This window comes from Xenopus laevis, chromosome 4S (assembly GCF_017654675.1).
Source record: "Xenopus laevis strain J_2021 chromosome 4S, Xenopus_laevis_v10.1, whole genome shotgun sequence".
In the NCBI taxonomy this organism is placed as follows: Eukaryota; Metazoa; Chordata; class Amphibia; order Anura; family Pipidae; genus Xenopus; species Xenopus laevis.
In genome coordinates, this window is record NC_054378.1 from 93,046,782 (window position 1) to 93,069,634 (window position 22,853).

The window sequence follows — 22,853 nt, forward strand, 5'->3', positions numbered from 1 at the left end:
AATGTTAGGCACCCCCAAGTGATTATATATACTTACCTGACACCCGGGCTGGTACTCCTATCAGGAGAAAATTGCACCAGCCCAGGGTTATTTCAGCGAGCATCCCCAGACCAGTGCAGTTTTTTCCTGATAGGAGCACCGAACCAGGGTGTGAGATAAGTATATATAATCACTTGGGGTGTCTTTTGGCACCCCAAATAAATATGCCTTTCCTTCTCCTTTAAGTATGCATGTGCCTAGTGCAATAGAAAGATGCAAAGCACCAGGCTAGAGAGCCTTGGGGTTACATTCAAGTTATAAGAAGCCTGTACAGGAGCCTCTTTGCGAATACGATTTTAGAGCTGACACTTTTACATACATTTTAACACTATGCACTAATTCATAAATGAGCCTTAACATAGCAGAAAGAAAAATATATGGAGACCTTGAGCAGTCTGGGCCATACAAATCCATTGGAGGCCATTTCTGGCCTGTGGGTGTCCAGTTGGACAGCCCTGATTTAGGCTGTTAGAGTATCAGAATATCCTTCAATATGTTTTTGTGAACTCAGAAGGTCAGTAATTAAAAAGAAAAAAAAAGAAATTTGAAGGAATATCATGAAGGGTCTACTTGGAAACAGACCAGCAAATCTGGAAACATTTGTGTTGCATCCTGAACCTTGATACAAATACCTCCCAAGTGGAAATGTAACCATGGCACCATGGTGTATAAATGTATTTTTATTTAAAGGAGAATCCCCTAGACAGTCTCCTGTCACAGACCTAAAAAGTTGGCACAAAAACAATGTCAATGTCACATCATGGTCGAATGGCTTCATTAATTATAAGTTAAGTGGTAGTCATTTCTAAAGTGGCTTCAGCAATTTGGCACATGTAATAAGAGCCTAGCATTGGATGGCTCATAAAAATTGGCACAAAATAAGAGCACCCCACCTCCAGGACAGAGCTCTTTCAAATGGCACATGAAAAAAAAACAATAAAGAGCCAAGAACCATGAACATCTATGATCAATGGCTCAGGAAAATGGCACAATAATACAGAGCCTTTAAAACTTTAGGTGTCTTGGGGCAGGACACACAAGCTTCTCCCTCTGTGTCACTAGAAATTCATCAAAAAGTCTATCAAAAAAGTCTCAAACACTTATTTACAAAAATTAAATAACATAACAGTGGGCGGCATGGTCCCGTCCCATGTTTTTTTGATGACTGAAGCGGCACCCTGATTCTCTCCCCTCACATTCAACGTGATGGAAGGACTAATTGGAGGCTTGGTGGACGCTTCCCATTTTCTCCAGCTGTATCTGAATGTCACCTAAGAGAGGTGAAGTTTAATGCCCTTATGGTCATACAGTAGTTGTTGTGCTAGGAGACTGCCCTCAATCACCTGCGTTCACCACACTCAGCCGCACCACATGTTCTGATTATTGTCAAAATGACACCTCCAATATATTTCCAAATAATATTAAAGATGATATCTGTTCATATAAACAATATGTGCAAACATATGTGAATATTATATTACATATTCTAGCTGTATAACTGAAGTGTAGACCATGTGTGAAAAAACCCTCGTTGGCCACCAGTAATGTCACACAAAATGCCGTCAATTGCTAGTGATTTCTTCCTATCTTGTTTCTAATCTTGACCAAGTTTGACTTTATTCCTGCTGATCCTACATTTATCTGTAAACTTATCCTAAATGATCTCGGTGAAAGAGATACAGTAAATACTTTATCCTTGTGATGGATTACAAGCAAGTTATGTTTATCGTGGGACTGGTAATAGATTCATTTTGGTTGCTATTCCCTTTGAATTCAGTTTAATACTGTTACTTTATATTGAATTGCAAGCTTGATGATCTGAAACCCTAATGCTGGCTAAACTTTCTTCATCACGGTGAAGGACTATTACTATTCCTTACCCCATATTGATATTGTCTGCCTCTAAAAGATAGTTCCATGATAAGGAAGCCCTTTGATCCAGATGTGTCTTACATCTTGTTATCCTGCTAAGTCTACAGACCAATTTTAAAAATAAAATCAGTAGAAATAAAAATGCCGATTATGAGTGTGAGCCTCAAAATCATAAACTGCAGCACAACAGAATCAAGAACACAATTTGCAAAATATATACATATATATATCAAAAATACAAAAGCTATTTAAGTTTATACTGCTGGATATTCTATCATGGGTCAGTATAAGAATACAAATGTGTTTCAGGCTGAGCTATTTGGATAATTTGGGGTACTAGTTAATGGTCTAATCTATTTCTATGGTGTTCCTGAGCTACCTTATCTGCACTATTCTTTTCAGTCCTTAAAGTATTTATGATTAAATATTTAGTGCTAAAACTTAAGGATGAGCTGTTTCTTTTGTGCATTTTCAAGGTAAAAATAACCATTTCTATTATTTCCTGATTATTGTTTTTTTTCGGGTATCAAGTCTTCTGCATTTGGGAAAAGACTGCCCAAATTCAGAATGGATAGCATGTGCAGCCAGAAAAGAAACGGAACAAAAGTTTGAGGTGGATAAACAAGCTATGGAATCTATCTTTTAAAAACCAGTATATGGCAATATACAGTAGCATTCAGTGTCTTTGGACATTCTTTACACAGACATACCACAGCATTCATTTTGGGCAGTTCCCAGGCACCTTTTCTAAAGAGATGGCACTAAACATGGGCTTATCAGCAAAGGCTGCCCAGTTTGAGGGTTTCAATGAAGCTTTTCATACATATGTAGTACCCTCGCACGGTCCCTAAACCAACTTACATTTAAGAAGCTATTAAGAACCCCCTGTTTACATTTCTTCTCCCAGACCTTGATATTATAGATATGGAAGAAAACTATTGAGCGTGTCTTTACCTATTAGTCCTGCCTCCTTTACAGCATTAACTCATGTCTTCAGTAAATTAAAATAAATAACCCCACCCCTCCTCTGATGTCAGCTCCGTGCTTCTGCATGATGAGATGTGAAATCCACATGTTTTAAAATATGAGATGACCCCAGTAAGAGAAGAAAGACGATGAGAATTAAAAAGCTGCATTTCATGTATCCTGCTCCAACAGCATTCAGGAACACATTTGTTCTGCTTCACTGTAAGAGAATAACATTTGTGTTTGGGAAGAGGAGAATCTAGGACCAAGCCCACCTCCCCCTCTCAGACGTCAGATTCAATGCTGGACAATTTCTCGTACACATGGCCATTGGTAGAGTTGTTGAAAGACCTGGGGTTCTTATTGTTTGAAACGCAGGCATTGGGTTGGTTCCCTATACAAATGTCTTTTTGGAAATGGCCTGAAGGGCCTGAATGTTGAGCAGAAAGTGATTTTCCAGCCCCACGGAAGTCCGCCCTTCCTTTCAAGCCACCAATAGCAGGTTGCCTAAAGTAGTAGGGCTTGCTCCCATGCAGCAGACATTGGTCATCCCCAAATGTGGGAATGAATGGGTTTTGGGTAACCCGATCTGGGTACAAGGAACGACTGAGCATGTAGCCCCCAGGATTGTGTGTAGGGCCATGGGACTTGCTGGTGAAGGAGGTCTCATTGGGCATCTCAAACATATGGGCATAGGGGCTACCATCCAAGAAGCGTTCTTTATCTTTCAGGCTAACACTACGGGGAGCTAAGGTAACATCTTCTTTCTGAAGGTCCACAAATGTGTCATATGAATGCTGGCGGTGAAGTTTGCTTCTGTTTCGTTTCTGAGCCTTGCCATTAGGACTCTGTGGATATTTAGAGTTGGGAGCTTGAATGGGTCGAGCTTCCAGATCCTGCAAAGAATTGTCCTCGCTGATGTCATAGAGGTTTCCTGCTTTTTTGCAAACTTCACAACGAATACACGCTGGGCGGTTAGTGTTTTGCCCTGTGTAGTTATGCATCTTTGAAGGACAGTTACGGCAGAAATTGCTTGAGGCTCTATCTTCCCATTCAATATTGCTCATGTTTTTCTCCCAGGCATTTCCTCCAGAGCCATGTTTACGGTCAGTTTGTACAAACTCCCCCACATGCTTCTGGTGCTGCCTGTTTGAGCAAGAAGTGTCATGCTTAAAATCATCTGCTCTTTCTGCGTAGATATGGGTTAGGTCCACATGTTCCCAGTGTGGATTGTTTTCCTTGGTCCTGAATTGATCCAGATAAAAATCCCTCAGGCCCTCTTTGTCCCGGAAATATCGCTTGTGATCTGGGGACCTTTGACGCCTACGATAAGCTAGTTCAATCTCATCAAATTCCCGTCGTGATTTGGCCGATGCTGGGCGCTTCTTCAGGCTGTCTTTATACTGTTTCCTTCGCTTTGCATTGCCTTCTATATTCCCATAGGTAACAGTATGTGTGGATATATCAGAAACATCAGATCTTATTAAGTCATCAGGGGCACCATAATGGTCACTCTTAAAAGAAAACTTACCATACAGGTCGCCAATTTGGGGTGAGGGGTGTTTGGATGGCAAGCCTATATCTAAAGGTTTCTTGGACAAAGATCTGGGTTGTGTTGTGAAAGGAGCATTATCACAGTCATACAGCCCATCAATAGAGCTGTTGCTCCCTATACTGTGAGGTCGATGGTGATGAAAGTGATCTTGATACACATTGCTGTCCTTAAGCTGAAGGTTACCAAATGTCCTCTCCACCTCTGAGATGTAATCGCTAAAAAGATTTTCTTCTGGCTGAAATGACTTACAGTCAGAGTGGGTAAAACTTCGCCGATGTTCTGAGATATCATAGACTGAAGATTCCCGTCGTATAAAGTCCAAAGCACTCTGTGGAGAACCATTAACCCCAGAAAGATTTGCCATGTTCTTGGCAGTGCGGAGGAGACGAAGAATGTTGGAATGAGTATTATTCATTGTGGCCGAAGGAGAATCCAATGCAGACTGTCGGTCTTCTATTGCAACTCCATGAATACAGCTGTAGATTCCCTGTAAAAAGAAAAAAAGAAGAACAAACATGATAAACTGGAAACACCATCAATGATACCTAAAATAGCCACATACACACAAATAAAGATATATATATATATATATATATATATATATATATATATATATATATATACAGTCCATCCAATATATATATGCATTGTAAACTGTAAAGTGATTTTATAGCAAAGCAAGTGCCTTTCTCCCTATGTGCTGAAATTGAATGAATTTAGCATAGGGAACTGTTTGCAAGTACATTTCCATTGCTGTGCTGGACTATTCCAAGTTGGCAAAAAAGTTGACTTTGTAACCATTCATGGCCCATCATATAAATAAATACTTAAGGATTCTCCCATGGTTGTTGCTGACTAATACTCCTGACATAGGTAGAATGCTGGTAAGTGTAGTCCAGTGGCTGCTTGAGAGGCAAGGGTTGCAAGGCAAAACTATAGTACAACTTGTCCTTAGGCAATGCTGAGAGAACCGGAATGGAGCCTTATAGCAGGAACAAAGCTACATGAGGGATTTAAAAGTTGATCACTGTATTATTCAACTGAACAATGTAATTACTACTCACAATCTAATACTTTGACAACGTTATTGAGCAAATGCAAAGAAGATATTTCTGTTTAGTGTTTGCAGCTGCTTTTGCCAGAAGACATTAATAAAGAACTAATTTAAGTTTATTTTTGTAATGGAAGCACACCACATTTATCTGCAGCCAAGAAACAATCAGTCCATCTCTTCTCAGAAAAAAAGCATTCTGCAAAATTCTATTTAGATTATACGCTCTCATGGGTAGGGGCCATTACCATTTCTTTGTTCCTAATAGTTATCCGAAAAAGAGAATAAACAATACCCTATTTTTAAGGTAGAAATATTTCCTCTATAAAATAAAACATGTAATAGAAAGGCACAGCATATTAGATCGAAAAACATCAGAATTGATATAATTATAAATATATGGTGCCTTTCTTGGGTTATGTCTAGTTTTAGCTCAGCCACAGGGTGTAATATAGCAGCACTCCATTTGCTCATATAAAAGCAAATATGTAGATAAGTAAAGGATAAGGAGGCTGCAATGAGAGGAAGATATAACATTTTTGCAGCCTGGGTAGAGGGGCTCTGGGAAAGCCTCATAGTTATTTTTAGGAAAGGGGTTGGTGAAAAAAAAGGGGTTGGGGTGTACTCTAGCACAGGTAGTGTTGCCACCTTTTCCAGTGGGGGAAAACGGGCAGGGGGTGGATGATGGAGGGCGGGCCAGTGATTCCGTAGGGCTGATCAGTGACATCAGGGGCAAGACTGATGACTTGACGATCAGAGATTGGCTGATTGCCATGTCATTAACTTCAATGCCCTGTCCGAATTTCCTAATATGGAAATCTGGACAGGCACTTTTCATCCGGACAGCCCTTTCCGAAAACTGGTGGCAACCCTAAGCACAGGGGCCCTATACTAAATCCTTGCTAACGAAGCAGACCCAGCAGTTGGCTTGGAACCTTTGTTGCCCTAGGGTGTAAATTTAACAGTGGAAACTGGCATGGTGGCTGAGAGGTTACCACTAGTGCCATGAAGTTCATGAGTTGCATTTGCAGCATAATTTACAGTTAGATGGGGGTGTAAAAGGAAGGAATACATTGCCTTGCCCTCACAGTGTGTTGGTCATAATTAATTTGCAGACAGTTCTATTTAAATAAAGGCCAACAGTAATAATAACTGGGTGCCAAGGATTGTACAGAAATACTTCTGATTAGTCTTCTTTGTTATTCGGGACGTGGCAGGCAGAAAGACAGGCAGCAGGGCTCACTGTGTAAAGTAGACTGCAGCTAAACTACCACACCAGCCTACTCGTAACAAATCAGCATCTTGTTTCTTGTCAATATGGAGATTTACCTTAAGGGGAAATACTTATAAGAAAAGATCTATTTATGAAAAGTTAAATTGTCCATTTATAGTTTCTCCACATGCAGACAGTTCTAGTACTGGGTCCCTAGCCAAACGACCAGCTGCAATTTTGCCTCCTCATACAGATAAATTTTCCCTGGATATTTCAGCTGTGGAATCCACTGAGTTAAGGTGAGCTGTATTCATGATCCTGTTTAACAATTCCTTCTTTAGCTGGAAAAGTGCAGCTCAGTTTATCATCTTGGATCGTGACAGTAAAAACAGCAGAAGAACCTATGTTGCATTAGAAGGCAACTTTTTTTTTTATATATCTCGAATCAAGACTTGCTTTTGTTACACAAGGTTTGTCCCCTAAGAAAATCTCTGCACCAGAAGCTTTTTCTGTCTGTGTCTAGAGTTTGTCTTTTACAGAAACACTGTGTAGATAAACTCACTGGCAGTTTTAATTTTCTTTCTGTGTGAGGATTATTACAGCTTCTCTATACAATGCTGACTTTTTCATTTAGCACAGGGTTCCTTAAGCTTTCGCTAGGGGGGTCTAAATGAAATCTGAGGTCATCTTACATTTTTTTATTTTAAAAGGTAATCATGGGAATATTCTCTAAATAGTCAATGACTCATCATAGGCTAAGGGAGAAGATACACAGAGCTACTTGTTTTGACTACAAAATGCCTAAAAATACCACACCATAGACAGTAATGAGAATTGTCTCTCCTAAAACACACGTAGTGTCTTAGCAATGCCAATTATCACTGTTGTCTGTTTTGCAGCCATGACAAATAGCTGTTACTAGTAGCTCTGTGTGTCTTCACCATAAGGATTCTTGATTTTGGAAATTACAGAAATTATCAATATTGTTGGTTCTGAAAGTTGTAAGGTGTAATCTACCCAGATAAATATGGCAAGAAATGGGTGTGTGTGAGGGTGGGGTGGCAAAGAGGGACATCTGCAAGGGTTATGTTTCGGCTAGCTAAGAGTGGATTTTAGTTGACATACTAGTGGAATATAAAGTGAATTTAGGCATTTAATTTTATGGTTACATATTTTAAGTTTTAATGATTGGAAAGAGAGAGATGGCATTTTTAAGACCGCCGTGCCTGGCCCAATTAGTAATGAGCAAAATTTTATCTCCAGGTATAGATTTGCGGTGAAATTCTGCATTCCTCAGTTGGTGAATATTTTAACAAAACTACCACAAAACTACTTTGACCACCGAAGCAGATAATTTAAGGAAACATTGGAGCTGGAGGCCATTATACACTGATCACCAGTGCTATGAACTATCACATGAACTTGAATGGTAGCTTTCCCATTGCTATGCCAAGCCGACTATTGGTTAAACTATTGTGGATGGTGAGTATTTGGGGGAGGGGTCACTGGGGAAGTGTAGAATGTTTCATGACCCGAAAAACTCTCACGCGCATGAGCACTTGAACCTATGCCCTTGCATGCACACTGACCGGATGCGTCACCCCATTGCGCATGCGCACAAACAATCGCAGCGACATGGACTGCAGACTGGACTTGGGGTAGGCAGCAGTGAAAGGTACGTGGCTGGCACCCCTCAAGCTTTGTGCACTAGGCACGTGCCTAATCTGCCTACCCCTAGTTCCGGCCCTGGGTTGGAGAGCGACATGTTACTCACGAGCTACTGGTTGGGGATCACTAGCATAGAGGGACATGACAGTCAAAGGGATGGACTATAGTACTTAAGAGTGTAAGGGGCAAATTCACTAAGATTCGTAGTTGCGCCAGGTGTAACTTCGCCGCACTTCGCCAGGCATAGTTTCGCCAGCGCTTCGCAAATTCACTAAAATCCGAAGTTGCGCTCAGGGGTAGCGTAAGGTTGCGAAGTTGCGCTAGCAATGATTCGCTAAGTAAAGCGAAGTTACGCTAGCGAAGGCTAATTTGCATACGGCGCGAAATTCAAATTTCAATGGAGGAATACGTATCAGCACTACAAATGGCTAGAAAAACCTTCAAATCATCAAATAAAAATTTTATTTTGCCCTACACATGTGCCCACTGTCTAGGTAAGTTGCCATGATTCAGGAAATGTAGGGGGGAAGGAGGGGAGCCCCAAAAATTTTTTCGATCTTTTTCAGCCTATCACCCATAATGTAGAAAACACGCCAGCGTTTTTTGGGACTTAGAAAAATTTTTGACTTTTTTTGAAACAATCCCTATCTACTCTATTGCGCTTCGCCAGGTCTGAGGTGGCGAAGGAAGTCTAGTGTAAAAGGTAGCGTTCAGTACACTGCGCGCGTTAGTGAATTTGCGTAGTTACGTCGCTAGCGAAACTTCGCCAGGCTTAAGGGTGCGAAGTAACACTAGCGAAACTACGCCAGCGTTCGTTAGTGAATTTGCGCAGTAACGAAAATGACAAACGCTAGCGAAGTAATGCTAGCGTTCGGCGCTTCAGCGCTTAGTGAATTTGCCCCTAAGTGTTTCATTTTGGGATGATCATATGGTGCAAACTAGAAACTATCATTAAAATATTTTATTTTGTATTTATTTTCTGTAGTTTTCAACAAAAGATGTGACCGGTTGATGCTTCAAGGGTAGGTTACTGGACTAAGAGTAAGTTATAACACTTGTAAATAACCCAGTGTGATGCAATTGTATGGTACAATCCCTTAGTGTGTAATTACTGTAGGGATCATTTAATGCTCCTGTTTTTACTCTCTATATACCCATTGTATGTTAAATTATTGCTTTGCTCTAAACTGATGTAAAGTGCTTAATAACAAGCAGCACATTTATCTTACCTAGTTTGGTTAACGATAGCAACCTATCAGTTAGCTTTGATCAGTGTGATGCAGGTGGAATACTGAAATCAAATCTGACTGCTCGTTATGGGTAACTGCAAATTTGACAGGTATTTGTACATGCACCCCAGTGTCTCTTATCTGCATTGGACCTAATGGACTTCAACAAGATATTGGCTGTTAGTGAGTCTTTCACCGACCTGAGCAACAGTGACAATGCCACAAAAGATAAGAAATCACCTTACCATTGAATGTATGTGGACATGCGCTTAATAGTTTAAAGGCCACAGAATGTAGAAAACACTTTAGTACTCACCCTACTGATGGAGAACACCATGCCTGGCTTTCCTGAGCAGACTCCCATGAAGCAGTGCCGTAGTTGCCAGAAGAACAGATGCTCCATTATAAATGTAATGAGACTCAGTGCCATGGCAGCGGCCAGCATGTAGAAGACTCCTGCCATGTTATCTATGTCCAGCTGACTGCTCATAACCTCATTCTTTTCATTGTGACAGATACCAGTCAGCCAAAGAGCCTCCAATTCTTCCATTTCCCCTAAATAAAACAAGCAACATTGTTATTATATTTTTACTCTGGGATAGGGAAAGGGATCCTACAAACTAAAGGGTAGGAACTGATCAGTTGGAACTGATAATAATAAAAATTTCCTGAAGGTTTCCCAGGAATTTGACCTATTTAGACTTAAAAAGCAAATCAATCCAATTGGCCTAAAGTTCATCAATGTGATAGGCCAGTTTTATCAATGTTTCAAGCAGTATTGATATTCATCATATCTGTCTGGGATTTAATATTGCAGATGACCTGGTCTGAGATGTTGAATACCATTCGAAGGTTAGTTATTGGCAGTGTTGCAGTTTTTAAAATTGTTTTCAGTTATTTTGATCATAATCAATGCTGATTGCATTGAAGCTTAATTGAGCTTCAATCAAACTACCATGGTCTGAATCATTATTTGCCTTTATAACAATGATGAATCTGGCTCTGAATGGATCCAGAAATAACATCCAGCTGCATTATACTGTATGTGTCTGAACACTTGAGTTCATACTTAATTGTGGTGAGAGAACTTTAACTTTATTTATTATAAAATATTTGAGGTACAATAGATGATGTATATAATAAAATTGTTCTGCTGGGAATTGAGCCAAGAACCCCCTGGTTGTTGGTGCTCTCCTTAGATACTGAACCAGAAGTTCTGGTCCCTCATTCTCATGTTTGAACCTTGTGTTCCCCTCACAACCCAGAAGCCTTTTTGGTTGGCCTATCAGAAACACCTCTGCCCTATACAAACCCATCTCTTGCATCACTTCCTTGCCTGAGCTCCTGCTTTGTCTTGGCTCTACACCTTCTCCATCCTACTCCAGCCTTGTTCTGTCTCTACACCCTCTCCATCTCAATCCTGCCATGTACTGTCTCTACACCTGTTCCTGCCTTGACTTGTATCTACGCCTGCTCCTGACAGTCTTGTTCCTGGCCACAATATGTGTCCCTTGCCTGGATTCACCACTCATCAGTGGGGTTTTTACCCAGATCCCTTACTAAAATGTGACTGCAGTGACGTGACTACAATGATTAAAATTCCAAAAGAGTAGACTCACTCCATGTTCCTTTTGTTTCAGTTTCTAATAAGGGAATTTTGAATTCTGCATAAGAAATTAAGCAAACATTAAATATCTAAAATAACAATAATATATATATATATATATATATATATATATATATATATATATACTCAATACATGCAGAATGCTCAATGTTTTGGTCCTATACAGGGACCTTTGTCAGGATAATGTACACAAGTAACTGAGTGATAAATCTTGAAACTACTTAATCCACCCAATTTATATCCAGACAGGCTGCATATGCCATTAGTTCCTGTGGAGTATTTTAAGATATTTAAACCTGTTTTCTTTTTTTATGGATTCCATGGAAAGACTGATTAGGCTACTGGGTCTTTATTCTTATATACTCTAAATATAGGTGTACCAAAGCTAATTTATGAACAAAGCTAAGTGCAAGTGCAGACACTCATAGTAATCAATCAGATCTTTGTTATTTTCTAATTTATGGTAGACTGATAATCAAACTAATTATTCATTGGCCCTATTAGAAGCCAATGTAATTTGGAACTTTGTTTATTAACTCAGAGCTATGAAGTCATAAGGATTTGTTATATAGAAGGTGCAACTATTGGTCACTTCTTGCTCGTGACAGCTAGATTTTACAGTTGTTACACAAAAACAATAAATGTGACTTTATGAGTGATACTCATCATTATCACATACCGGCATTGATCATATACAGTATTTGAAACATCTGCCTAAACACTGGCTTTTTTCAGACAAGTGAGAGTTACTTACCATCACCAAATAGCTGAAGAATTGCAAGATCGACCTGCCTTTTCCACCCTGAGTCCTTCTGGATGGCAATTCCATATCCAGTGGTTGCAAATACTTTCCCACTTCCAATGGTCACCAGCTTGCAGCCTTCATCTCGCCCAGCCATGTAGTTCAGAACAGCAGCATCATAGATAAAGGCATCCAACTTACTGCAATACCAACAACAAGAAGTTAAATGTTTCCCACACAGACAAGTCATTATCCAGTAGATGGACTTATGAAAGTGTCATGGAAAGTATCATTTTCCTAAATGTTATTTCGCAGAGGCAATACCAAGGAGTAATCAACTATATGGTATCATTAAAGAATAGTTAAAGTTTGAAAGCTCCAAAAAACGAGCCAATTGTCCTATCAGCCCGATTTGGCCCTGCCCATGGGCGGCTGAATCATATTAGCTGTGTTACTGCCAGTGTATGGCCATCTATTATACTAAAAAACGTGTGCAGTTGTATTTTTCCAGTTGAGGAAGACCGGGATTTAGTATCATTGATAAAATGGTAAAATACAAGCATATATCAAGATGTATCCAAGTTAATGGCAATTTTTAAAGCAGATCTGCACTAATCCATGAGGTCTAAATTGCCATGATCACTTTTTGATCACCTGAGCTATTTCAGGGAGGGAGGCAAATGTATATCCAATGAAACAACACTCACTCACCCAGATTTTAGAGAAAGAAGAGCATCCTGCACTGAACGCTGATTGAACTTAACCATGTACGAGTGCATCTCCAGGTAGTTGTTACGGATATTCCTCTCTGTGCTGCCATTAGGAACAGTTCCAAATCGGAAAGCTGGAGAGAAGTCATTGGGTCGTTGAAACTGAAACCATCAGAAAAGATAACGTTAAAAAAATGACTGAACTCCTTTTTCCCCGATACAGTAACAGCCAATGGCAAGTTCATTCGGTGCAAAAGTGAACCATTAGACACATGTATGCTGTCACTCTTCTTCTGTTTTATTACCAAAGGTACATTCTGTTACACACACACTATTATAGAAGGTCCCTTTATAGAGATTACACCTTCTGTACTCTATTCACCTCAGTTGCAGCTGCATGGAGAAGGAGCTGAAAGATATATTTTAGTCTACAACATTACATTTTACACTACAGATTCTACTTATTGAGGGCAGATGCTTTAAACTGTTTATTTCAGATTGATACACTCATACACTCAACCAATACCAGCTAAGATTTTACTGTTTGGAGTATGTTGCCAACTAAGTGCATATGCTAGTGTTCATGATTTTAAAGGGGGGTGTTTGTTTTTATGATATTTCATATATTAAACAGGGTAAACAATGAAGCTAAATTGCAGCTTTCTGGTTCTTTAGAGCAATTGTGGGAGGACAATAAGGCAGTTAATCACCTTGTTTTTACAAAGCTTGTATTCATATAGGTGTACACTGCCCCTTGTTCAGTGGATATGCTACAGTTGGGGTTGGGTCTCTAAATCAGTAGAAATGATACTGTTCGGGGTTGGATATGCTATAGTTACTGGGCCCCATCTGCTCCAAAACTTGGTGAAGATCAGAAAACACAGACAGCAGATGCTTGGCTGCACACTTTATTTTGCCCCTAACATGTTAGAAATAGATTGGACTTTTCCAAAAAAAGTTTCCAGAAGACGGAGTAAAAAACAACTGGATAATAAGTAAGGATGCTGGATTTGCTACCAGCTAAAAGGAGAGCCCTATGTGTTCTGGATGGATTTGTGATTTGTTGATTATTGATATAAATGTGTGCTGGTGTGTTTCAGGTTTTTCTAGGCCATGGGATTTTGTGGGTTTCATCAAGTGTTGCCTTCAGGATATCAGGAGTTACTGACTGGAGTCACCAGAACATTCAGTTTGTCATTTGCAGAGTCATCAGAACACTGACCATTTCTGGTTCACAACAAACACCTACCTTCCACCCCATGCCGCCTTATTTAAATCATTCATTGGGAGCGTTCACTAATGCAGGCATCACTTGATTCTAGATGCAATCTTCAGGCTATTTGCACAAAGCCCCAAGCATTGGGCTAAGTAAAAAAAAAATGGCCAATTCTGGCCTTTTTTGCACAGCGTGGGCATGTGAATAAGCCCTCTAATTTCTTTATCAAAGAGCCACTACCATCCCACACCACCCACGACTACCCACCACATACCATTGCTCCAGCTTCTCTTCCCATTCCTGTATAGATCCATGAGGAACTTTATAAACACTCATTTCTCAGAATTGGTTCATTAAGCACATTTACTACCGGGCTAATAAAATAGGACCAAGTTAGAGAACTCTATAACTGAACTGTTTCCCCATAAGTCCTGGATGGGACAATGCCATGCAACAAGTCTCTACAGAAAGACAATACTTGCTGATATGCTAGAATATTAATCATAACTGATTTATCCTCCAGCAACGTACTTTTTGGTTCCTTCTTAAGTTTGCTGCGAATGCTATCTGTAAATGCTATTGTTTAAAATTAGGCCATGGTTATTACATGGATAAAATGCATTAATCATTAAAAAATTAAGCAAACTGCAGATTTTCACCAAAGCATGACGTTTAGCTGAAGTGAAATTAGGATTTCATTAAAGATAATTTATTTAGAACTCCTTATACATGCAAGAAAAATAATAGAGGCAGAGAGCCTTAGCAGAGCGCTACACTTATATGCCTTTGCATTATCTGTTTTCAATACAACAGCAACATATTCCACAGTGTTGTACAATAAATGGGTGTATGCCTTAAACATAGACAAACCACCAATAACCAAAAACCCTGCCCAAAAGAGCATACAATCTAAAAGGGAAACTTTCAACACAATTTCTAGTTTGTATTCTATTTAATACAGTGTTACAATTATAATAAAATATTTACAAATTTCTCCAGGATATGGTCTATCTACAGTATAGTACATTTCTACAATACAGGCCTTTTAAACACCATGGTCTTTTATACACCACAGTTCACATTTTATTTACTGACAGGTTCCATAACTGAGCACACAAACAACAAAAAAAAGAAATGGAATGGGTTCTCTGTCTAGAGCATTTATGACCTGGGCATCTTTTGTTCACAGCCCTCTAACAAGCGAAGTCTTTTTATAGAGGACACAAGAGAATACAAAGTTGCTTGAAATTATGTTTACTTTTCAAAAAACTTAAGTTATGTTTTTACGGAGTTCCCCTTTAAGATGGTCTCTCTATGGCAGATGGCCTTCTCTTTTTTCTGGATAACAGGTTTCCAGATAAGGCCATACCTGTACTATATTTTCTGTTTTACAGGTTTAGATTTAGGAGACGAGAGTTACAATTATGGGGAGTAGTAATATACAAATTTTTCATCAGGTTTCTTCACGTAAAAGTCAAATAAAAGTTGCCTAAAAGTACCTTTTGTAAATTTTTGTTGTTGCACAAATTCAGCAAAATGAAATTGGACAAATTTGCCCATCACTTATGGGGAGGCTGTAAATAGAAGTCTTACCAATGGAGAACTTATATATGAATTGGCTCTTTTTGCATCAGCTAAGCCTGTTTTCAGATTTCATACATTTATTTATACTGAATAAGTCAGTGATTAGGAGTCTGCATTTGATCATTATCAAAGTGTGAGATTAGAACTCACCACTGGAAAACTCACTCATTTTCTTTTCATTCCTATGGGATTTTAAGAATCGTATTTATCAATGAAGTTCACCATTTGATAAATATGATTCTAAAAATCCTATAGAAATGAATAGAAAGTGAGTTTTTCTGTGGTTAGTTCTAACCTCGCACTTTGATAAATCTGCCCCTTAGTAATCTTTTCTATAAAACTTCTGCAACTTTTTTTCATAAATTTTAAACATTTTAATGATTTGACTTTTTTATTGAAAATAATTCACCAACAATACAAAAACATTTTAAGAATAAGAACATTTTAAGAATAAGGATAATCAATTCTGCTTTATTTAAACCTCTAAATAATGCTTAAAACTTTGAATGATCTAAATTGGTAGATGGTACAAATAGTTCCCAGTACACAATATACATCATTTAATAAAATATGCAGACTTTTCATTAATTCAATGGTTTCTGACAGTTCCCTAAGCCCAGCCCCTGCCCTCCTTCTGATCTCTCTGACTACTTTGCTGAGCTGGCTGACTACTGTTACTTTGTATCAACAGCCAGCTGTCCTTAAACTGTGTCCTCCAAACCCAACAATTCCCTGCACATGTGATTTCTATAAGGAAAGGAACATCACAGTGCAATGCATTGTGGGTTATGTAGTTCCTGCATGCTGTCTGTAAACTGTGGAGTTGTTGTTACAATTTGTAACATCAGTGTTTAGTCCCTCCTTCCCTGCCAGGATTTCAAATGATGCATAAAGAGAAGAACTGTTAAACAGCTGGATTTCAGCATAGAAAATGGCATTTTTTCATACATTTTGAAGAAACAGGTAGCTGTGATGGTTATATTAGGGGTTTCTGTGTTATCAAATTTTGGTTTGGAAGCCGGAGTTCACCTTTAAGTAAATAATTCTTATTTCTAAAAATGTCTCTGTACTAATAAAACAGCACCGTGTAACTGGTAACTAAGCTACATGAATCCATATTGGCAATGGTGGCAAAAATAATCCTATTTTTTAGCAGACTTAAAGAGATTGACACCAGAAATTAAACCATTTTTTACATCTATCATAGTATTGGCTTTGTTTGCTACTTATAACTATGCCAAAAAGTATTTGCACAATGCTTTTACATTACCAGTCGGATGCCCCATGTTCCTCTATGAGGGGGCTGCCATATTTGTGCAGCAGGAGTCCTTTAGCATTAGAAACTCTAACTGACCTGAGATGGGACAGTCAGGTTGGTAAAACAGTCAGGTTTAGGAACATCAACTAACAATTATTTACAAAAAACATACCTCTCAGCAAAAAAAGTACATTCGTATTTTAAAAAGTAGTAGTTTTTTAGCGTCAGTATCACTGTAAGGTTACAGTGATCCAAATTACAGAAAACCCCAGGTCCTATATGATGTAGTTTGTGCAAACAGCAAAATGGGGAAAGTTTGAGTAATTATCTAATCATATATCTTTCTATTTAGCAAAATCATTTAGTTATAATTATCCAAGAGAATATTCTGTATGTGCATTGGTGTTTCTGGGGCCCCCTAATGAGCTCTTGCAGGACTGTAATTGGGCTATTTAACATATGTTTGTACTTTACATTTTTACACTTGATAAAGGGTTGTTATACCTGAAACATGTTGTGTCAATAAATGTACATTGCAGTTATTCTGCCTTTGGCCGTATCCTTTCCTATATACAATATGAAGAGCTCTTAATATAAATGTGCTCTGGTACCATAGACAGCCTTCCAAAAACTGTTGCTGAAACTGGCATTTGATAGCGGGTCACTGGTGAGCCTGGGACACAGTGAATTCTGCACTGATCAGAACATGCGTATAAAATGCCATCTACAATAGCGCAGTGCAGAATGAGACCCACTCCTCCATAAACTCCCATGGCTTCGCTAGAACAGTTTTCATTCCCTATGCTTTCATTATACACTTGATATAGTACAATATAAAAGCAAGTGGGAGAAGAAAGAGGTCAGTGCAAAGGAGCCCTGACGTGGGAGCATGTGATTGAGGATGATTAATGGTTTAATTGTGTGCTTCACTTGGCGAGAACCAATGCTTGATGGTGCAGTGTGCATACCGAAGAAGCTTGGTAAAAATAAATCTCCCATTCTGATTGCCTAACATTAGAAGGGCCATGGACTGTGTGTGTAAATAGGGCTTGCTTGGGATATCACGGTAAATGCAGTGGTTTAGGGACAACTGCCATCAATCTTAGAGGTCCGTTGTTGAATTGTTATTTCTGAAATGTCATTTCCTTCACTGCAACTAGTATGAGCTATGCCAAACTGGTTTATAATACATATTATCTGCCTCTAGCAAATAAGGGTTTAGACTTCCCTTGATAATTACATACAGTGCTTTGCTATTTCTACGTTTGCATTATTCCACTGGTGTAACTTAGTGTGTGTGTGTAATTAAACCAGTCCTACAGATGTACTTACACACTGACTGAGCGCATCCTAGCGAACACGATCATGGTTGCTATTGATATTGTTTTGGTACTATGGTCCCATTCCTTCATGGGATATTGAATGAGGTTACATAACCTTTGAAACAAGAGTCATTTTTATTTTTAATAAGTGTTAGATGAGCACGGTTTTTATTACTTGAAAAACAAGATACAACTTGTTCTTTGATATAAAAGTGATTTGTGTTTATATAGGGAGATAAAATGGCACTGCTTTGCTCAGTGTTATCAAATATCAAACAGCTTGTGATATCAAATGAATCCCTATTGGAGGCAAAACCACCCTTTTGGGTTTGTTTAATGTTTAAATAATTTTTCATAGGCTTAAGGTATGAAAATCCCAAATACGGAAAAATCCATTATTCAGTAAAGCCCAAATCTCAAGCAACCTGGATAACAGGTATTAATGTTAGCCGGTATTTACTGTTATCATATAATATGCTGTTTCCTACATATTTGTAGTTTATTCTGTAGGAATCCTGTACATTATTATTCATGGGAGCTGGGAATTTTTTATATGGGTGCTTCTCATTGGAACATTTGCACATCACCCTCAATAAGTTTTAGCTTCCTATCAGTTTGTTTTAAAGGCAGCACCAAAGCATTTATATGTGCATTAAGAAATTATAAATTTCACTAGCGTTTTATGAATTTCTCTAGAGGCTGTAACCGCTGAATAAAATTGAGACTGCAGAGTGAAGGCAGAGATGTTCAACCTGAAGCCCTCCAGCTCATACTGATCTCCTTCTCCCAGCACCTGGTTCATCAATAGGGATGTAGCGAACTGCCGATTTGGTGTTCGCGAACGCCGTTCGCGAACACCGGCAAAAAATGCGAACGTTCGCGGACAGTTCGCGAACTTCGAACACCCGCTAAAACCGTTCGATTCGAACGATCGAAGGATTTTAATCATTCGATCGAAGGATTTTCATTCGAATCGAACGATCGAAGCCATTCGAATGCTTTTCATTGAATCGAATGCTTACAATCGTTCGAACGAATGGAAATCGTTCGATTTTAGCGGTCGAAGGAATTCGAATGGTCGAATGGTCGAACGACTTGTATTCGAATCGAACGCGAACTCAAAATGCGAACGTTCCCAAACGTTCGCGAACGTTCGGCGGACGCGAACGGTCGAAGTTCGCGCGAACTAGTTCGCAGCAGAACAGTTCGCTACATCCCTATTCATCAACAGCAGGGGTGCTGCAGCCAATAACACCACTGTCTAATTCTGCTTTTATATTAGTACTACATCATTCTTTTGGTGACGTTAAACATTTAGGATTCAAGCAGCTGGTGGTGGTATTGGTGTGGGATCTGTTATCCAGAAAGGCTGTTATCAAGTAACTCCATTTTATTCAAATAATTTAAATTTTCAAAAATGATTTCCTTTTTCTCTGTAGTAATAAAACAGTACCTTGTACTGGTTCCAAACTAAGATATAATTTATTCTTATTGGAGGCAAAATAATCCTAATTGGTTTACTTAAAGTTTAAATACATTTTTAGTAGATTTAAGGCATGGTAATCCAAATTATGGAAAGAGCCCTTTTCCGGTAAACCCCAAGCACTCTGGATAACAGGTCGCATACCTATTTAATAAGTGCAATGCATGAAAAGCCTTTACATGGTCTAAGGGTACATGGCTCCTGACTTGTTGCAGATACTACTACATTCAATATAAATTAGCACTCCAGGAACAAGGTGATATATGGATGTTTTTATTCTGCAGCCTTGCTAAGTCCAACATGTTTAATTTGCTACTGCGTGCCTAATTGTGGGTGAGCCATTATTAAGCAAGCAGTAACATGTGAAACATGTTGGACTAAGCAAGTCTGCAGAATAAATAGACATTTATTTCTCTTGGGACCTGAAGTGCTTGCTTACACTGCAACCAGCAACTTGAAGGCTTCACCAAATGCTATTTACACATAAGTGTTTATAAGAACTATAGCCATTAACCTGTAGTAGTATGTAGCTTTTACTGGTCACCTGTAGAAACATTATCTCCCATGTTGTGGTTTCCAGGTGTCAGGAGGCCTGGAGACTGGTACACTACTCCCATCTCTTTTGGAAGAACTTATAGTCCTTATACCTAAGAAAGGTGGTGACCCTGCAGATTGTGCCGCCTACAGACCCATCTTGCTTCTTTGCAATGATGTTAAAATTCTGGCAAAAATATTTTATCACCAAACTTCTCACCCGAGTAGTTCTATCCACAGTGCACCGTGACCAATCTGGTTTTATGTCAGAGCAGGCAAATGACATCAACTTACGCAGACTATATACAAATCTTAACTCTCAGATGGGAGGTTAACCAGGGTTGGTAGTCTCCCTTGATATAAGTAAAGCATTTGACTGGATGAGTGGAGCTACTTATGGGAGGTGATGGAGGTTATGGGCCTAAATTTATCAGCTGGGTTAGACTGTTGCATGACAGTATAGTAGCTAGAATTCGTACAAATAGGTGCCTGAGCCTTTTTAATTGGGTAGGGGCACAATGCCGGGATGTCCGCTCTCCCCATATCTGTTTGTGCTGGCTGTAGAGCCCCTAGCAACCTTAATACGTACAAGTCTGCACATCAAAGGCCTGTGCTTTGGGGGGTGGAGGTGAGGATATCCCTGTATGCAGATGATGTCCTGGTGTATTTGGCAGATGTAGGACACTCACTTGAGGCCCTCCTCAGGACTGTGAATCAATTTGTGGAGTCCTTTGGGCTACAAATAAACTGGCAGAAATCTAGCAACACGCCTCTGTACAGGCATTTGCCTACCTCATACCCACCTCCTATGGAGTTGAGATGTGTGGAGTAACTTAAGTACCTTGGTGCATGGTTCAATCTGGATCTACACAACTTCAAAGAGCTAAACATTGATCCTGTAGTACATCCGCTGAATACAAACCTCACTAATCGGTCAGGTCTCCCACTTAACCTGCTGGGATGCATTAAACTTATAAAGATGGTTGTGTTTCCCACCTACTCCATAATTTCCCAGTCCCTCTTCCCCCCAGCCTCTTTACCAAACTGTACTCTCTGCTCTGTTTATTCATATGGGTTAACAGACAAACCTGCATAAGCCTAAAAAAGTTATCAGCCCCTAAACTAAATGGAGTTTTGGCCCTTCCGCATCTACTTCTCTATTATTTAGACACACTGCTAGTCTATATGGATTGTGAATGAAACCCTTCCCCTGTATAAGTTAACCTACATGAGCAGAGGCTTCAAAGATAAATTTGAAAAAATCTGGAGCCATGGAATAGATGAATTTGCTACAGCTCAGGACAATGCCTAATACGGTTAAGGGTACATGTGCTCTGATATATACTGCTTCTTGCTCCACGTCCTACCCCTCATCCCCTTTCCTCTCTCTTTTCACCTCTATTCTATCACATACTGTTAAAACTGTTTGACTAATTGTTGCTTAGTTTGGTGCTATTCGACAACCTTGTGTTGTTCTGAGTACACAAACAACCATTCTTTCTCAGATCGTACTGTTACTGTCTGTTAAGGTGGCCATACATGGGCAAATAAAGCTGCCGATATCGGTCCATTAGACTAATTCGGCAATTTATCTGCCCATGTATGGGGCTTCTGATGGGTCTTCCTGATCAATATCTGGCCACGATATAAATCGGGAAGGTTTCATTTTTCTAGGGCCAAATGTTCGGATCACCCCGATATATCCCTGGCGTGGGCATATCGGTGAAAGATCTGCTTGTTTGGCTATGTTGCCAGACGAGCGGATCTCTTCATGTATGGCCAGCTTTAATAGTTAATCAAACCTAAAAATAAAAACTTTAAATAAAAAAATACATGCTGTTGTTTATTATCACTGATTTGGTTTTCCTCAAACAGAGTAATGGAATTTCAAATTCAATTCAGACAAAGCGGTGCCCTGTATTACATTACTTTGCTGAGCAAAGGGAGGGCTCATGTGCCTGAATAACACTGTGTACTCTACTACATATAATGAATGGCACTTACAGAATATAAAGCTTTCAAAAATGCTGCTTTGTAATTAAATATTATGGATTTAAGTAAGTCCTTTCAGCGCAGAATTATGTGATTTTAATGACATTCAGCCAATAGTGTGCATATTATTAGATTAAAAAAGAAAGAAACAGCAAAGGGTCCTAGCCTATCTATTAATAATGGTGATAGGAGTATGGTCTTTTTCACATCCAGAGAGCAGATTGTATACCATGCTGGTTGGGCCAGCCAATATTTAGCACCTGGTACTGATACTTATAGCAGGGTATCTACTGCTGTTGCCTGAAAACTCTTATCAGATATGTGGTTTGTATGATCTAGCTACGGCTGCTGCATACAGTATCTGTAAGAAGTCTTGAGTATTTAAATATTCAGCAATGCAAACTTGCACGGAGAGGAAAGCAGGTGTAGAGGAGAGGGTAAAAAGGAGGCAGAAGCACAAGGACAGTAGAAAGGGTCAGCTTGAAAGGACACGTGCTAACAATAGAGAAGGAATATAAGTCAGAGATGCAAAATGGACAGTAGTTGAGGCAAACCAATAAAATGGGCAATTGGGCCTGTCATCTCATAATGGTTAAAGAAGGAGACCTGCCTCCCATAACTGTGAAGAAAAAGGTCTGAGAAATACAAGGAGAAAGTATTGAGCCTGGGGTTAGCTACGTATACATAAGTATCAAAACTAACCTCATAGCTCAGCTCCTGCATCTGACATTTTAAATGGGGGGGGGAGTATGAAAAGTGAAAGGTACAGAAACTTTAGAAACTACTGTACAT

The 22,853-nt window shown here is 39.3% G+C and overlaps 1 protein-coding gene across 4 annotated transcripts in view; it reads right to left on the reverse strand.

Moving 5' to 3' along the window:
• Positions 1–255: 255 nt before the first annotated feature.
• nr2b (ionotropic glutamate receptor subunit NR2B) overlaps positions 256–22,853 on the reverse strand; it is a 280,900-nt gene continuing 258,302 nt past the window's right edge. For 3 of the 4 annotated variants that reach the window (XM_041591111.1, XM_018259262.2, XM_018259263.2), the window contains 4 exons: positions 12,674–12,834; positions 11,975–12,162; positions 9,910–10,148; positions 256–4,919 (listed from right to left, as the gene is read on the reverse strand). In XM_041591111.1, the coding sequence (XP_041447045.1) occupies positions 3,162–4,919; positions 9,910–10,148; positions 11,975–12,162; positions 12,674–12,834 (2,346 nt within the window). In that variant the 3' untranslated portion in view covers positions 256–3,161. 4 annotated transcript variants of the gene reach the window in all.